The sequence below is a fragment of the Heterodontus francisci genome, chromosome 47 (genome assembly GCF_036365525.1).
Source record: "Heterodontus francisci isolate sHetFra1 chromosome 47, sHetFra1.hap1, whole genome shotgun sequence".
In the NCBI taxonomy this organism is placed as follows: domain Eukaryota; kingdom Metazoa; phylum Chordata; class Chondrichthyes; order Heterodontiformes; family Heterodontidae; genus Heterodontus; species Heterodontus francisci.
Window position 1 is genome coordinate 3,466,767 of NC_090417.1, and position 18,130 is coordinate 3,484,896.

At 45.1% G+C, this 18,130-nt stretch overlaps 1 protein-coding gene and 1 long non-coding RNA gene across 4 annotated transcripts in view; both read left to right on the forward strand.

Annotated features, from left to right (window-relative positions):
- Positions 1 to 15,241, forward strand: part of LOC137357081 (glycerol-3-phosphate acyltransferase 4) — a 45,073-nt gene extending 29,832 nt beyond the window's left edge. For 2 of the 3 annotated variants that reach the window (XM_068023076.1, XM_068023078.1), the window contains 6 exons: positions 1,756 to 1,871; positions 2,166 to 2,221; positions 6,063 to 6,148; positions 10,175 to 10,303; positions 11,803 to 11,882; positions 14,074 to 15,241. In XM_068023076.1, coding sequence (XP_067879177.1) covers positions 1,756 to 1,871; positions 2,166 to 2,221; positions 6,063 to 6,148; positions 10,175 to 10,303; positions 11,803 to 11,882; positions 14,074 to 14,182 — 576 coding nt within the window. In that variant the 3' untranslated portion in view covers positions 14,183 to 15,241. The remainder of the gene's footprint in view (positions 1 to 1,755; positions 1,872 to 2,165; positions 2,222 to 6,062; positions 6,149 to 10,174; positions 10,304 to 11,802; positions 11,883 to 14,073) is intronic. The other variant, XM_068023077.1, reaches the window with a different exon arrangement.
- Positions 15,242 to 15,481: 240 nt separating this feature from the next.
- Positions 15,482 to 18,130, forward strand: part of LOC137357086 (uncharacterized) — a 66,808-nt gene continuing 64,159 nt past the window's right edge. Inside the window, exon 1 of the long non-coding RNA XR_010971133.1 lies at positions 15,482 to 16,551. This is a non-coding gene — a long non-coding RNA (uncharacterized lncRNA). The remainder of the gene's footprint in view (positions 16,552 to 18,130) is intronic.

Here is an 18,130-nt window from a genome sequence, read left to right on the forward strand (position 1 = left end):
CATTAAAACCCTATATTTCCCAGGAAGGAGTATAGTATTCAACAGCTTTCAGTAAACTTGAAATGATTGAATCTTAGCGCACAGATGGAGGTTATTTGACCTATCCTGACTATGCTGGCACTTTGAAAAAGCAGTCGAGCTTAGTCCCACATCCCTGTTTTCTGTCTGTGTAACTTGAAGCTCCTCAACCCCCTTTTAAAATTATTTATGGAATCAGCTTCCACCACCTTTTCAGGTAGAATATTTCAGATTCTGACAACTGAGTGAAAACATTTCTCCTCATCTCTCCGCTAGATCGTTTGCCAATGATCTTGAAACTCTGACCTCTGTTTATTGACTTACTCACCAGTGGGAATAGCTTTTCTCTGTCTACTCTAACAAAATCTCTCATCGTCTTGAAAACCTCTATTTGGTCACCTTCCCTGTTCCAAGGAGATGAGTCCCAGCTTTTCAGCCTTTCCTCAGAACTGAATTCCTTCATCCCTGGGACCAGTCTGATAAACCTCCACTGTCCCCTTTCTAGAGTCTTTACATCTTTCCTGCAGTGTGGCACCCAGAATTGTTCACAATATTCCAGTTGAGGCCAGATCAGTGATTTATAAAGTTCCAGCATAATCTCATTGGTTTATAAACAGAGGAATAAAATATAAAAGCAAAGTCACCCATATGCTTTATTAATTAGCCATCCTGTCACCTGTAAGGATGTGTATATGACAAGGGAGTCTCTGCTCATTTATGCTTCCCAAACTGGTGCCATTTACCTTTCCATGTTAGTCTTCCCAAAGTGAATCACTTCACACTTGTCCACATTGACAAACCACTGAAATTTGGATGTGATGGGCTTATGTAGAAAAGGTGAATTTGCAAGTTGTGCTTTTCTTTTAAAATTGAATAATTTTAATGGTGGAGTTATGCTCAAAAAGGAAAGGTTCAGCTGGAGTTAACTCAAAACTGCACAATAGCTACTCACTTGAGTGTCTTGGTTTCAGATTGGGGAGTGAATAAGACTGAGTCTGCAGTGAAAGACAGCAGTCTTCCATAAGAACATAAATGTTAGAAATCTTTTTTTTTTTTTAATATGAACATAGGAGCTCCAACTTTTCAAAGTTTTTTCTCAATCCGTTCTCAGACTAGAAACACAGCCAATTACCTCTTGAAGCTATTTATAGTGGCTCTTCTTCGGCTTTCCCTGGAATTTATTCAACTAGACTGAAGCAGTTCCACTCTGGGTCAGAAGATAGTGAGGTTGAGTCCATGTACAGGGTGAGAGCACAGAACTTGCAGTATTATGGAGATGGAGGCATTGCTAAGCTCATGCCCTGGGTGCTTCAGTTGGCAGTTCCTGATGCTCAAACAAAATGATTAACTGGTCTATGCTGAATTTTGGGGCATTAATAGCACAGAATGGCTGCTGTTTCCCCCTACATAAAGTTAAAAAAAAAATTCTCTCAACGGTTGAGATGTTTTGATGTAGTAGGGCATAGTATCAATACAACTGCTAACATTCTTTGAGGGATAAAGCTCAGATTGCCTTTCGATTGGTAATATTGCTTTCCCTTTGCTTGAGTGTGCCCTGTAAGTAGAAACCAGTGAAGAATAGAGCAGATATAAATGTAGTCTGTTCATTGCTGCTCAGTCCAGGGTGGGTTGGGGAAAAGAGAAAAGCTCTCCTTCAGATAGTCAACTAGCTAAGAACTTTGTAACTGCTGTAACAAGGACAACCCTAATCCTGTGTGTGACTGCATTTTTCAATAGGTAGGCCAGATTCATGGCGGACTGATGGGAGTTATTCAGAGAGCCATGGTCAAGGCTTGTCCTCATATCTGGTTCGAGAGATCAGAGGTCAGAGATCGCATTCTTGTTGCAAGAAGGTGAGATGACAAGAATTATGCTTTAAAGGGTTTGGTCACTATATAGTCCTTCAGAAATTTATCTTGTTTTATCAGCAGATTGCTTGGACACTATGTTTGGGGCAGTACAAGGTTGCCTGTTGGTTTGGGAGGAGGATGGCAACAAAGTTCACGGTCTTTTGAATGGCTTTGGGATCTGATTGGTTGACCTCAGATGCTTAAAAGGGACACTTCAGAGCCAAGAGGAGTTATACATTTGTACACATGTCTTATTTTACTTCGAAAGGCCAACTCTGCTCTTTTTGATCCCTTTAGGCTGAGTGAACATGTAAGAGACCAGGCTAAGCTTCCAATTCTGATTTTCCCAGAAGGTAAGTGCCAGAGCATTGAACAGTTTGTTAACAAGTGGTCTTTCTGCATCATGTAGGCAATGAAATACCTTTGCAGTAAACTGACAGGCTGCTTTGATGGCTCAGTTGATCAGGCAGTATGAAACAGAGCTAAATAGGTCAGAACATTGCCACTCAGTGCTAAGACCATTTCAGCTTGAGTAGCAGTTGGTCTAATTGGCCCCAGCAGCAGAGATGTGAAGGTCCTGATTACTATCCATTGACTACCCTGCTGGAAAGACCTGTCATTATTGGGTTTGGCTCACATGCATTCAGTTGTGGTGGTCCCTGTTATTGTGCTTACCATTCAGGCTAACGTGAAGATTGTGAAACCAGACGGCCTCTAAACACAAGGAAACTATAAGCAAGATAGCGTGAACACCTTGTTTAGGGATAGAAAGAGCTCCCTTCATTAAGCCACTATTCCCAGCAGGAAACTTACTGCTCTGTAGCTCGATATCTTTGCAGAGAGTTTTGTTTTGAAGCATTAAACAGTACTCTTACACCCCTGTGCAGCCTAAAATGGAAACCTGGCTGATATAAAAATGAGAGGTTCCATTTGTCAACAGGTGCCAGCCAGTGGATTTATTTTGGCCAAGGAAGGTGCTCAAGCTGAATTCTGTACTATGTGCATTGGCACACGCCTCCCAACATTGGTTAAAAGGGGCATATCTTTTTGAATAAAGGAATTAAGGGATATGGTGGGAGCGCGGGTAAGTGGATCTGAGTCCACAAAAAGATCAGCCATGATCTTATTGAATGGCGGAGCAGGCTCAAGGGGCCCGACGGCCTACTCCTGCTCCTAGTTCTTATGATCTTATGATAAAGGGTGCACCTGTGTCAAACCTGTACTAGTCCCTTCCAGATGACAGACTGGAGATGGAGTGTGCCCAGGTGGCACTGTGAAGAGTTGCTGCCTCAGCTGTACAAGGCAAATGTCAAACCATCAATTGCTAGTTCACAGCTGTCACATCGCAAGCCAATATAACCCATTTGTAATGCAGTTTTATTCAGCCAGACTTGCACTGTCTGGGAAGATGAATCCACAGATGCCTCAACTGTGCTGTGAAATTTCCCACTGAAAAAAGTTATGTTTAATATTTATGATCAAAAGTTCTCCAGAGACTGAGTGCAGCTAGGGAGTGTTAAACTTCTATTTTTCACTTGTAAATTCATGATCTTTCTTCACCCCACTGCCTCCAGTTATATCTCGTCTTTCCCTCACACGACTGAGTGCTGAGGTACAGTTGTTTACAGGCCGGCCAGGCTCCAGTGCTTCTGCACAAGCGGCCACGTTGATTTTGGAGCCAGAGGTTCAGTGTCTTCAGATTAGGAACCCCTTAGCTGACCACCTTACCCCAACTCTAACATGCCATGAGTGTCACTAACCTGGCACACGTCAGGGGTACAACTTGGATTGAGATACACTGAAGTTACAACAGAGTCCAATTGCCCAGTCAGTCCGTGTCAGTGTTCGCCCAACACATGATATAGTCTGAGTCACGTTTGCCCACCTTATTCCCATATTCCTTCATTTGTCATAGTTTGTGCCTCAAGCACTACCTGTGGGAGTGAAATTCACAGCTCCACAATTCTGTTTTAAATCTCTTGCATTTAATTTTGTATCTATGGTCGGCCCACTTCTCAACACTTGGAAACACACTGCTGCTTTCATAAAATTACACTGAATGCACAACACAAACAGGCCAATCAGTTTATGCCTCAGTTGGAGGATTGCGTCCAATTCTGGACACCACACTTTTGGAAAGATGTGAGGGCATTGGAGAGAGTATGGAAAAGATTCACAAGAATGGTTTCAGGGATGAGGAACTTCAGTTATGAAGACAGGTTGGAGAAGTTGGGACTTTTTCCCCTTGGAGAGAAAAGACAGAGGTGATTTGATAGAGATATTCAAAATCATGAGGGGTCTGGACAGAGTAGATAGAGAAACAGTACCCACTCGTGAAAGGATGGAGCACGAGGGCACAGATTTGACATATTTAAGAGAAGCAAAAGACAAACTTTTTCACGCAGCGAGTGGTTAAGGTCTGGAATGCACTGCCTGAGAGAGTGTGGGGGAGGCAGGTTCAATTGAAGAATTCAGAAGGGAATTAGACTGTTCTAAGAGAAGGAAAAGTTAAGGGGTTACAGGGAGAAGGCAGGGGAATGCATTAGGTGAATTGCTCTTGGAGAGCTGGTGCAGACATGATGGGCCGAATGGCCATCCTCTGTGCTGTAGCAATTCTGTGATTCATTTACCACCCCCCCCCAGTAGCCCTATCCCTTTCTTGATTTCTCTTCTACTTAGGCGTCGACAGAAGACCATTATATTTTTTGATCATTTCGTTTTGTGAATCCTCCTTAGATTTCCAATTTTTTGGGGGCTTTGCTCAGAAGGAGGGGTTCTATTTCATCAGAAGCTGGGGCAGGAAGGTGCTGTACTGCTGGGAGGGGCTTCACTTGAATAAAGCAGGGTCCAAGGTCATTGCTGAAAGGATAAATAGGGCTGTAAAAGACCACTGGGAATCAATAATTGGAGGGCACAGATTTAAACTAATTTGTAAAAGAACCAGAGGGGAGATGAGAATTTTTGTAAACTCAGTGTCTTCTTGCTGTGAGCTGGAATGGTCTGTCAGAAAGGGCGGTGGATGCAGATTCAGTAATCCCTTTCAAAAGGGATTTGGATTGATAGTTAAAAAGGAAAAATTTGCAGTCCTTTGGAGCAAGAGCTTGTGAAGTGGGACTAATTCAATCACTGAGTGCCAGGACAGGCTCAATGGGCTGAATGGCCACCTCCTGTATGATTCTATGGTACTGTGTTAGAGATTAACAGTGTTTTAAGCAAGTACAGATCCAGGGAAAGTTGTGATGGATCATTCTAAAATCCCCATCCATTAGCTGGTTTTGTTTTTCCAATTCCCCCTTGCCTGTTTTAACTACCTTGTCTCTTTCCCCTCACTGGTCTTGCATGGACCATAGTGACTGGTTTCTCTCCATCCCCTTGCATAATCTTTTCCTGTCTATGTGATGTGTTAACCTAGCACCTGGAGGTAAAAAGCATCAGGAATGCAAAAGGTGGTGTCATCTTTTTCTCTACTGGATTTCTAACTGTGCTGCTAGTCTCCAGTGTCACCACCTGTTTTATTTAGGTCCATTTTTATTTATTTGATGGTGAGCCCAGAGTCCTCATCAAATCTGTTTGAGTGTATGTTTCACAGGGTGCTCCTGTTGTGACCTTTCCTCCCTCCTTTTTGCCATCTGTCTGTCAAATACTCAGATACTGTCACATACTTGACAGTGAATTACTATCTTCTGTTTTGAAAAAAAAAAAGTGTTTATCTGTTTAAAAAGAAACGTAGCTGATGTAACTGAAACAGCACAAGCCTCTAATTGTGGATAGTCCCTTTGGAACATTTAGTGAGGGCCCGAAAGAATATTTCGCCCAAAGCTCACTCATCTAGTACAATGCACATTTTCCATTATGGCATCGGTTTGTATTTACGATACTTTATCACCTGAGACTTCAGCTACTTAAGGTTGTAATGAATTTAAGCATATAATTTGTGGTGGAGAGCATTCTTCATCCTTGAAATCAAGTTATATAGACTAAGTCAAAAATAAAAGTTAACTTGCAACAATATCAAACGAAACTTTGCGTGCAGACCCAGTGGAAAAAGAAAATCTCCAATTCATCAGGAAGTACTTGGACAAAATATCTGCTGTAGTCTTCCAGATAGAGCCTTTCAAGAGGCAGTTAGAGGGTGTAACAGAATGTTAAGCCAAAACCTGCACCAATGGTACCTGACTCTGGCCATCTTTACAGGAACATGTATTAATAATACCTCTGTAATGATGTTCAAGAAGGGAAGCTTTGAAATTGGAGCTACTGTCTACCCAGTTGCCATCAAGGTAAGACAATTTCCAGCATGTATCTGGACTCATGGTGGATTTCGAAGTGTTTCGGGCATCTTTTGTGGAGTAGGGACTTTGTAGAGTTTGAGCAAGACCCATGAGCATAATTACCTTGTCAGTACATGATTCACTGAAGGAGTGCAAGCAATGTTCCTGCTTAACAGCAGCATCTCCAGATGGGATTACAATACACAATTCCCTAAAATGGAGTGTGCAAATAGGTAAAGTCATAAGGAAAGCCAGAATCATTTTGGGTTTTTAATCAATAGGGGCAGAGTAGAACAGTAATGAGGAAAGACATTTGTACAAGCCAATGATTAGAGTTGTGTTTATAGTCGGTATTCTGGGTGGGGGACCTTCACTGGCTGAGCCCTGAAGGACATCGCTGCCAGAGTAGGTCTGCAGCAGGTGGTGAGAGAACCAACAAGAGGGAAAAACTTTAACCTCATCCTCACTAATCTACATGTCAGATATATCTATACACAACAGTATTGGTAGGAGTGACCAACAGTCCTTGTGGAAATGGAGTCCCATCTTAACACTGTGGCACTACAGTGCTAAATGGTATAGATTTGGAATAGATCTAGCAGTTCAAAACTGGACATCCATGAGACGCTGTGGGCCATCAGCAGCAGCACAATTGTATTCCACCACAATCTGTAACCTCATGGCCCAACATATCCCTCACCCTACCATCACCATCAAGTTTGGTTCAATTAGTGTAGGAGAGCATGCCAGGAGCAGCACCAGGCATACCTCAAAATGAGGTGCCAACCTGGTGAAGCAACAACACAGGACTTGCATGCATGCTATACAATGGAAGCAGTGTGCTGTAGACAGAACTAAATGTTCCCACAACCGATGGATCAAATAAAAGCTCTTCAGTCCTGCCACCTCCAGTCACGAATGGCAGTTAAACAACTTACGGGAGGAGACTCCATGAACGTCCCCATCCTAAGCATAGAAGATAAGAGCGGGGAGGTTATGATGGAACTGTATAAAATGCTAGTTATGCCACAGCTGGAGTACTGTGTACAGTTCTGGGCACCATACTATAGGAAGGATGTGATTGCACTGGAGAGGGTGCAGAAGAGATTCACCACGATGTTGCCTGGGCTGGAGCAGTTCAGCTATGAAGAGAAACTGAAAAGGCGAGGGTTGTTTTCTTGAGAAAAGAGAAGGCTGAGGAGGAACATGATTGAGGTATACAAAATTATGAGGGGCATTGATAAGATAGTTAGCAAGAAACTTTTTCCCTTAGCAGACCAGGGGGCATAGATTTAAGGTAAGGGGCAGGAGGTTTAGAGGGGATTTGAGGACAAAAATTTCACCCAGAGGGTGGTTGGAATCTGGAATACACTGCCTGTAGTGGTGGTAGAGGCAGGAACCCTCAATATTGTAGTATTTAGATGAGCACTTGACATCATAGCATACAAGGCTGTAGGCCAAGTGCTGGAAAATGGGACAATAGTTGGGTGCTTGATGGGCCGAATGGCCAGTTTGTGTTGTATAACAGACTCCAAGCGATGACAGAGCCCAGCACACGAGAGCAAAGGACAAGGCCGCAGCATTTGCAGCCAGAAGTGCCAAGTAAATAATCCATCTCGTCCTCTTGAGGTGCCCACATCACCGAAACCAGTCTGCAGCCAAATTAATTCACTCCACGTATGACAAGAAACAGGAAGCATCCTGGTGAATCTGTACTGTATCCTCTTACTGCAACATACTTAGGACAAATTCAAGTGCACAATATTGTAGTAGTCCGAGTGAGATTTGATAGTCACCATTAAATCACAACATTTATATTCTGTGCCATCTGATTATTTCCATTGGAAATGTGACGAAGAGCAGATTTGCGCTTTTTGTTTTTCAAGGTATGAGCATTTCCCGTCCGGGTGAATAGCAAACAGTGGTTGGAGAGTCAGCAATGAGGAGTTACCCATATTAAATTGTCAATGAAAGTGAGGAGGCAAGTTTGGACAATTCCCTTCAGGGTTGTGGAGCAGAGTGCTTTGTCGCAGAGATCAGGAAAGGATTTGGAAACACTTGAAACAGACAGGAATACGGGGATTTGGAAAGAATGGAGGATAGTAGGATTATTTCTGCATTCACTAGCAAGAACACTGTTGGTTTAAGGGCTGCCTCTGGTGCTTCAAACTTCTACAATTCAATAGAAAAAAGGTGCAGTTGGTATATATAGTCATTGTACTCACAAAATGGCAATATTCTATCAGGAAAGTCCCTCTCCTAAATGGTACACACAGTATGACTGTTTCCCTTACAGCTGTGAATTTAGCCAAGCTGGTTGACCCAATAACAGACCCTCTGATATTTCTGTATGCAAATGAATGAGATTTCCTGCATTGCCTGGTGTATCATTGTCATACCAACACATCCTCACTCACATTCCTGCTCTTTGGTCACAGCAGTTGTTGGAGAACAAACATTCACCTCGGTCACAAAGAACATGCATTTTTTGCTCGCACTTCAATAACTTCATTCGCAAAGTGCTTCATAACCAAAGTCTCTGTCAATGTTGTTAGGCAGAAAACATGACAGCAAGGCACTTGTATTTATCTAGTGCCTTTAACCGAGTGAAGCCTCCCTTCACAGGAGGGTTCGCTGACCATGTGACATTGGGATAGATGGCAAAATGCTTGGTCAAACAGCTACATTAAGAGGTTACAGAGGCAGGCAAGGTCATAAACTCCAATGATAACCAGAAAATCTGTTTGAAAATCTCTAGAACTTTCTCCAAACAGATAGGATCTCTGCACTCCTAATTTTAGGCTGTCGTCCCTCCCTGATTTTAATCTCAATTAATCGCAGCCGTGCCTTCAGCTGCCAGGGTCCCAAGCTCTGGAATTCTCTCCCTGAACCTCTATCTCCATCTGCCCCTGCTTCCCTTGAGGGTGAGTGAGCAGCTCCTTCATTGACCTCCCAGTACACCAGTGACAGAGTTCGGACTGGCTTGGTAGGGTCACACTTATTCAACTTTCATTCCTCCCTACATGACCCAGGAAGACACATGGCTCACAGCTGTAATCTCCCAGCTGGTGCAGCACATAACAGAAAATATTTGGAGTCAGGAACAGTTTGAATTATTGCATTCTGTGGGATTATCCTTTAACCAGTAAGGTTTACAGAACAGCCCTAGATCCTGTTAACGATATTCAGACTGCAGTTAGTATCCAATATATGAAAGCAGGAGCCAGATCAACATGCCACATTGAGTGCACTGTACCTGACTACACAGAAATGTATGCCCCCCCAAATCTAATAATTGTCAAACTGTTATGAAAAACAACAAGGTCCCAAAATGCATATCTAAATCTCCTCTGTAGTAATTGGCAGGCTGTCCACTCAGTTTTCAGAGTTTTGTAGCCAGACTTGCCCTCCAACATCACTGGGCCCTCACTGTGTGCTCCCTTGCTGCTTATTTCAGTACCAGTCACCTCTGCCCTCCTCCCCAGTGTTTGAAATCTTTAAAGTCTGTGGACTGAAGCTTCAATTATGGATTGGTGCAGGAAAGCTCTGATATTGATCTTAATATAGCAATCAGGGAGCAGTGTCCTGCTGCCCTCTACACCATAGGGAGTTTTAAGAACCCAAGACGGAGTCAAGAAATGGAACCAGCCAAGGGTTTTCCGGGCCAATGAGAGGAGTTTTAAGGTGTGATTTTATCCAAGGGAATTGAGTTGAACACATCAATATAAAATGAACTAGGTGCAGAGTAAAGCTTACTCTAGCCGAGAGAGCACAGCTGGCATAAGTACATAACAGAGAAAGCCCCCTTCACTCCAGGTAAAATAAGCTAAAGTCCCAACCTTAGAGCAGTTCCATTTCACAGCTCCATATTCTTTGGCAACTTGGAGTGACTCCCATCCATCCTGCTGCAGTTGAGCAGAGGCTTCAAAGGCACATGGTTGAGTTATGAAACTCATAGTATCAGGGACTGCACCATCACTTCGAGCCACTGATTGCTTGTAATGTTTTTTTCCTGTGTTGTGCTTTTCTTGCTAGTATGATCCTCGATTTGGAGAAGCTTTCTGGAATAGCAGCAAGTATGGAATGGTAAACTATCTGCTGAGGATGATGACCAGCTGGGCTATTGTCTGCAGCGTCTGGTATCTGCCACCAATGACACGCGAGGTGACCTCATGTTTCATGCTGATGGGGAGGAAGGAGAGTAGAATGTCATCCTCTTGTTCACACATGTGTTGGAGGAAGGAGTAGAGTATCATCCTCTCATTCACAGTAGAGTGCTTCCTCTGTTAAACAGGCAGATGTCCATTCACCAAAATGAGGAAGCTGATGACTGCCTGTCTCTGATCCACAACTGTTTCATTGGCAATTCATTGTTCAGTCCAAACATCAGTTCCCACTCTTCCCTCACAGACTAACTCTCTGTCAAAAGGCAACTCCCTAACTGGGCAAAAACCCAACCCTTAAATACAAAACTAGAATGAGAATCATCTGTTCCTAATTAACACTGAAATGAGTCCTGTTTATTTAAAGGGACCAGTTTTCAATATTGTCATCGTTTTGTTCACACTGGTGTGGAGAGAGGAGAGGAGAGGAGAGGAGAGGAGAGGAGAGGAGAGGAGAGGAGAGGAGAGGAGAGGAGAGGAGAGGAGAGGAGAGGAGAGGAGAGGAGAGGAGAGGAGAGGAGAGGAGAGGAGAGTACTGTCCCACTAATTTCTTTCAGTGTTCTTCCTTTTCAGTGCTGCCTTGTCGGTTCTGGGTTATTATATGGGCATTGAGAGGCCACTCTCAAGTGTTTAGAGCTGGAGTGTAAGTGTCAGCAGGCTGTTGAATCACAGTGCATTGCCACTCACACCCTTTGTCACTTCTCTTGCTGATTGCTCAGTGGGTGTGAAAAGTTATTGGTGCTTAGTGCAGTGAGTGGGATAAGGGAAAAGGCTGGTGACTAGGAATAAGAGAATTCTATTGTTTATATGCGACATTTTCTGTTGTATCTAATTTCCCTTGTAGCAATTCTGCTGACAAGGTGTCATGTGATTGCTGAACAGACTTTAATGTTACAGTGATGATATTTCTATCGGCTTCATTCTGTGCAGGTTAGTCGAGATTTACATACCTCACATAGAAAGGAAAGACTTGCATTTATATAATGCCTTGCATGCCCTCAGGATGTCCCAATGAAGTGTAGTCACTGTTGTAATGTAGGAGACCCTGCAGCCAATTTGTACACAGCAAGCTCCCACAAACAACAATGTGATCATGACCAGATCATCTGTTTTTCTTTTGTCATCTTGATTGAGGGATAAATCCCAGCCAGGACACAGGAGAGAACTCCTCTGCCCTTTGTCAAAGTAGTATCACGGGAGGTTTCACATCCACTTGAGAGGCCAGCTGGGCCTCCGTCTACCATTGCACGGGAAAGACGGTGCTTCCAGCGGTGCGACACTCTCTCGGTGCTGCACTGGAGTGCTGGCCTCTTTTTTTTTTTCCTGTGCTCAAGTCCGAGAGTGGGATTTGAACTCACAGCCTTCTGACTCGGTCAAGAGTGCAGCCCACTGAGCCACAGCTGAAACTTGTTTTATACAGATGAGGCGACGATGTATAGAAAGCTACTGAGAGCCTGAGTGGAACAGTGCTGATTGAAATCCCTTCTTTGTGTTCTCCAGGACGATGAAGATGCAGTACAGTTTGCCAACCGTGTGAAAGCTGCAATTGCAAGGCAAGGTGGGCTTGTAGATTTACTGTGGTAAGTACATTCCTTCCAATGGCCTTGTTGTTTCCCTTTTTAGGTCATGCCATTCATGTGTCTCTTTAAAAACAAGGAAGACTACTGTCTGGCAGAGTATTTGCAGATGAATGAAATCTACTGGGGTTTGATGGTTATGGATCTTTGTGAGGCAACTACACCGTAGGAGCAAAGAATAAATTGTACAGTTAAAGTCGTCTTAGCATGACTGTGGAGGAGCCATAGTAAAACAGCACAGAAACAGGCCCTTCGGCCCATCGTGTCCATGCCGGCCATCAAGCACCTATCTGTTCTAATCCTATTTTCCAGCACTTTGCCCGTAGCCTTGTATGCTATGGCATTTCAAGTGCTCATCTAAATACTTCTTAAATGTTGTGAGGGTTCCTGCCTCTACCACCCCTTCAGGCAGTGTGTTCCAGATTCCAACCACCCTCTGAGAGAAAATATTTTTACTCAAATCCCCTCTAAACCTCTTGCTTCTTACCTTAAATCTATACCCCCTATTGACACCTCCATGAAGGGAAAAAGTTTCTTCCTATCTACCCTCTCTATGCCACTCATAATTTTTTACACCTCAATCATGTCTCCCCTCAGCTTTCTCTGTTCTAAGGAAAACAACCCTAGCCTATCCAGTCTCTCTTCATTGCTGAAATGCTCCAGGCCAGGCAACATCCTGGTGAATCTCCTCTGCATCCTTTCCAGTGCAATCACATCCTTCCTATAGTGTGGTGACCAGAACTGAAAACAGTACTCCAGCTGTGGCTGAACTAGCATTTTATACAGCTCCATCATAACCTCCCCGCTGTTGTATTCTATGCCTCGGCTAATAAAGTCAAGTATCACATATGCCTTCCTAACCACCTTATCTACCTGTGCTGCTGCCTTCAGTGATCTATGGACAAGTACACCAAGGTCGCTCTGACCTTCTGTACTTCCAAGGGTCCTACCATCCATTGTATATTCCCTTACCTTGTTTGTCCTCCCAAAATGTATCACCTCACACTTCTCAGGATTAAATTTCATTTGCCACTGCTCTGCCCATCTTACCAGCTCATCTATATCTTCCTGTAATCTAAGGCTTTCCTCCTCATTATTTACGACACCACCAATTTTCGTGTCATCTGCAAACTTACTGATCATACCTCCTATATTCACGTCTAAATCATTAATGTACACAAACAACAAGGGTCCCAGCACCGATCCCTGCGGTGCACCACTGGTCACAGGCTTCCAATCGCAATAACAACCCTCGCCCATCACCCTCTGCCTCCTGCCACTAAGCCAATTTTTGATCCACTTTGCCAAATTACCCTGGATCCCACAGGCTGTTTCTTTCTTAACCGATCTCCCATGCGAGACCTTATCAAAAGCCCGACTGAAGTCCATGTAGACTACATCAACTGCTTTACCCTCATCGACACATCTAGTCATCTCCTCGAAAAATTCAATCAAGTTAGTTAGACAGTGGCAGCAGAGGCCAGGATCCTCACCTGCAAACCATTCGCATTAGTCAGAGGTTTTCTCTGCCATTGTTGATAAAATCATTGCTTACTGCCTGAACATGTCTCTCATTTACTGGTGATAAATGCAGTAAAGATACCTCCTGTTGTGTAGCAACAGTGGCACCTTTGGGCAAACCCAGTGGCAGCAGGATATGTTCATAAACTGAATTTTGGCAGAGTTGAGTTCTGAATCCGACATCAGACACGCCAATTGTCACGCAGGAATTCTGGCTGTGACAGGCCAGACACACCACTGTTTGAAAGTTAGCACTACCTGTAGAGACAGACCCACCTCATAAGGCAGCAAACGACAGTGGGCATCATGTTGTAGCTGCAGTTTTTACAATTTATCAGCGATAAGGTACCTTGATAATAGAGAGAGAGAGGCAAACAACCAGAGCAGGTAACACTGGAGTGACTGTGTCAGACAGAGGCAGCCCTGCTGTGGTTTCCTATTTATTGTTGCCTTCTGTTTTCGGTCTTTGCCAAGCAGCTGGTCACTGTTGTGCTTTAGAGATTGAGCGTGACTGACTCGTGGTTATAATAGTGACCAGTTCTCATGTTGGAGTCCAGTTACATGTAGTTCATCTGCTGCTTCATTGCTGCTGGTTATGTTTTGGGAGATCCTGGGCTTGCAAATGGAGAGTGTGTGCAGAGTGTCTTTAATCTGGTGTGTCTGTGCATTTCAGGGATGGAGGTCTGAAGAGAGAGAAAGTGAAAGACACCTACAAAGAGGAGCAGCAGAAACTCTACAGTAAAATGATAGTGGGCAACCACAAAGACCGAAGCCGATCATGAACTCTCAATTGGACTACCCATTCCACTGCCAGCATGGGCATGTGAAAGGGACACCTCTTGTGTTGTGTTTCAGGCCTGTAATTAACCAAAGGACATGAATTTGTCCAAGTACTTATTTTTTTCCTCTCTCGTTGAGGAATAGAAAACCCGGCACCAAGGAACGGGAAGAAATCTGCCAACACTCAGTCCGGCCGCACCTGGAAACTGGCAGTGCCTACCAAAATGGCCAATACGTCTGCCGTTGGGATTAGGGGTCAAGGAAAGAATGAGACATGGCTGATATCAAGGAGGAAGGGAATTGTGCAGCTGGTGTGGGTTACGCCAAGCCTGTTTTCAGACCAAATGGGTATTGTAGCTCATTGAGTCTATTACATTTTCTTTGGGAAGAGGGACTTGGAGGACGTGAACAGCAAGCAGCAGAAGCACAAAACCTTTGGAACACTGAACTGACTGGAAGAGGCGGGCTTGTTTACTGGGCCTACGATGCATGTCTTCATTTTATATTGACCCCGGTTTTAAGATGTGTACTTGCATGCTTTTTTTTTTTAATTACATAGACTAACATTTTCATTGTAACCAGGAGAGAAGAGATTCTGCGACCTATTTCCCTGTGTCTGGACGGGACTGCAAGCAGATGTGAAGGATCATTATTTCTTGTACTAAGTTGGCTTTCCCTGTCAGGGGAGTGAGGAAGATTGTCTGCAAACACCTGTCAGTCCACTTCTTTAATTGTTTATACCTCTGTCCAGAGCCTATTCTGCCCTTCTGTTTGATACCATCAGGACATCAGCAACCGAGGCCATTTCAGATAACGTGCAGGAGCAAGCGTTTCTGTTCCAGTCTGATAAAATGATCTTTTGTCTATCTGCAGGTCAAAGTCGGAAAGCTGGTGTGGAATAATTCGCAATCTTGAGTTGTATTCCTGGCAGGGCGCATAGTTTCTGCTGTGTCTTCATCCACTTAATGTCACACTGTGTGAAGCAGATTGGCCAGCCCCCGGCATCTGTTGTCATGGGAGCTCGGGAGAAGGCCGACGAGAATAAACTAAGTTTGAGCCTGGTCTGTTGATGTTATTGTGTACTGCTTGATCTGTTCCTGATTCACAGAGGTAATAACACACACCCTCATGACAGCGAAAAGACATTGTCTTCATCAGAACTTGGCGGCAGTCACTCCCACCAGTGCGAGCTCGGAGGGTCGCATGTGGGACATGTCAGTTGTCGAGGTTATGCCTTCAGCTCGCACAAAGCTAGTCTTGCTGTTGTGTGTTTCAGGCCAGGTAAATGAGTGGTGGTACAGTCAAGACAATGCTGGTGAGCATTTTAGTATTTTGTGTGCATTTGCTTGCCTGTGTGCTTTCATGAAGTGGTTTACACCATGGAGGAGGGAAATGGAATTGTAAATTTGGGGTGGGACTTATCAGGAACCTTCAGTGGTTTTCTTTGTTGGTCTACTTTGGGATTATAGTCCTGACATGTTAGCAAAGACAAGTTTGTTGGAATCACCTGAGTCCTGAACTGATCTACGGTTATTGCAAGAGGGTCATGTGATATTCCTCATTAGTCTGGGTTCATGGCTGAACATTGACAGGCAGTTAAGAGTATCAGTGAACCAGGCTTTCATTTGAATTAATGAGCTTGTCTCAACTGCACCTCAAGAAGGGGAATGCAAGTAAGGTGTGAAAGGCTATTGAAGAGTAGTGGAACCAGACCTTAGAAAGGAGTCATTGTCTTGAGTAGCAGGGAACGAGAAAAACAGTGAAAACAGGCCAAAATGTAGATGCGGAGATGTCGTGAGATTTTGTTGCTGGAGGTTTACATCGATGGTGACATTGCAGTGAAATAGCAGTTTAGCATAGATCCGTAGAGGAGAGGAGGTGGGTGTGGGGGAGTGCTGCTCTTGCAAGTAACTGGGTTAGTGGGTGACTTAGCTGGAGACTTTACACAGACAGACAGAGAAAAGTGAGTGTTGGGGGCCCAACCCACATGAGGCTCTAACAAATAAGTAAGTTGGGCACAGCTGGAGACTTCAGGGGGACAGGGTGTGTATGGATTCTCTGCTTGCCACCATGCAAGTAAGCAAGGAGGTTGGGTGCCCAGCTGCACACTTTAGACACACAGACAGAGGGTGGGAGTGTTCATGCCTGCATGACTTGCTGCTATTGTGATAAGTTGAGTAATTTGTTGAACAGACAGAGGGAAAGTGCGGTCGTGGCGAGGCCTGTCTGGCTGCTTTTGCAAGTCAGTAAGTCAGACTCTGAGTTGGACAGTTTAGAAAGACAGAGAGGGGAAAGGGTGGGCAGGGGGTTCCCTTAGCTGGAGATAGACAGAAGGAGGCTGTGGGGCTGCACTGTCTTTGCAAAATGACAAGTAGGTACAGTGTGCGGTTGTGTCTGTGTGTAGCTGATGTCTCCATGATGTGTGTGCTTGTCAGTTTGAGGTTGTATCTGTGGCTGTATCGGTCACGGGGTGGGGGGGGGGGTTTGTGTTGGGGTCGGAAGGGGTTGTTTCGGCAATGGAGGGGTTGTTGTTGGGGTTGGCAGTTTCTTTGGGGTTAGGAGGGGTTGTTGGGGTTGGCAGTTTGTTTGTTTGGGGTCGGGAGGGGTTGTTGTTGGGGTTGGCAGTTTGTTTGGGGTCGGGAGGGGTTGTTGTTGCGGTTGGCAGTTTCTTTGGGGTCGGGAGGTGTTGTTGCAGTTGGCAGTTGGTTTGTTTTGGGTCGGGAGGGGTTGTTGTTGGGGTTGGCAGTTTGTTTGGGGTCGGGAGGGGTTGTTGGGGTTTGCAGTTTGTTTGGGGTCGGGAGGGGTTGCTGTTGGGGTTGGCAGTTTGTTTGTTTGGGGTCGGGATGGGTTGTTGTTAGGGTTGGCAGTTTGGGGTCGGGAGGGGTTGTTGTTGGGGTTGGCAGTTTGTTTGGGGTTGGGAGGGGTTGTTGTTGGGGTTGGCAGTTTGTTTTGGGTCGGGAGGTGTTGTTGGGGTTGGCAGTTTGTTTCGGGACGGGAGGGGTTGTTGTTGGGGTTGGCAGTTTGTTAGGGGTCGGGAGGGGTTGTTGTTGGGGTTGGCAGTTTGTTTGTGGTTCGGAGGGGTGGTTGTTTGGGTTGGCAGTTGGTTTTGGGTCTGTTGGGGTTGGCAGTTTGTTTAGGGTCGGGAGGGGTTGTTGGGGTTGGCAATGTGTTTGTGGTCAGGAGGGGTTGGGGTTGGCAGTTTGTTTGGGGTTGGTAGTTTCTTTGGGGTCGAGAGGGGTTGCTGTTGTGGTTGGTTGTTTGGCGTCGGTAGGGGTTGTTGGGGTTGGCAATTTGTTTCGGGTCGGGAGAAGTTGTTGGGGTTCGCAATGTGTTTGTGGTCGGGAGTGGTTGTTGGGGTTGGCAGTTTGGTTGTTTGGGGTCGGGAGGGTTTGTTGTGGTTGGCAGTTTGTTTGTTTGGGGTCGGGAGGGGTAGTTGGGGTTGGCAGTTTGTTTCGCGTCGGGAGGGGTTGTTGCGGTTGGCAGTTTCTTTGGGGTCGGGAGGGGTTGTTTTTGGGTTGGCAGTTTGTTTGGGGTCGGTAGGGGCTTTTGGGGTTGGCAGTTCCTTTGGGGTCGGGAGGGGTTGTTGTTGGGGTTGGCAATGTGATTGTGGTCGGGAGGGGTTGGGGTTGGCAGTTTGTTTGGGGTTGGTAGTTTCTTTGGGGTCGAGAGGGGTTGCTGTTGTGGTTGGTTGTTTGGGGTCGGGAAGGGTTGTTGGGGTTGGCAGTTTGTTTGTTTGGGGTCGGTAGGAGTTGTTGGGGTTGGCAATTTGTTTCGGGTCGGGAGGGGTTGTTGTTGGGGATCGCAATGTGTTTGTGGTCGGGAGGGGTTGTTGGGGTTGGCAGTTTGGTTGTTTGGGGTCGGGAGGGTTTGTTGTGGTTGGCAGTTTGTTTGTTTGGGGTCGGGAGGGGTTGTTGGGGTTGGCAGTTTGTTTGTTCGGGGTCGGGAGGGTT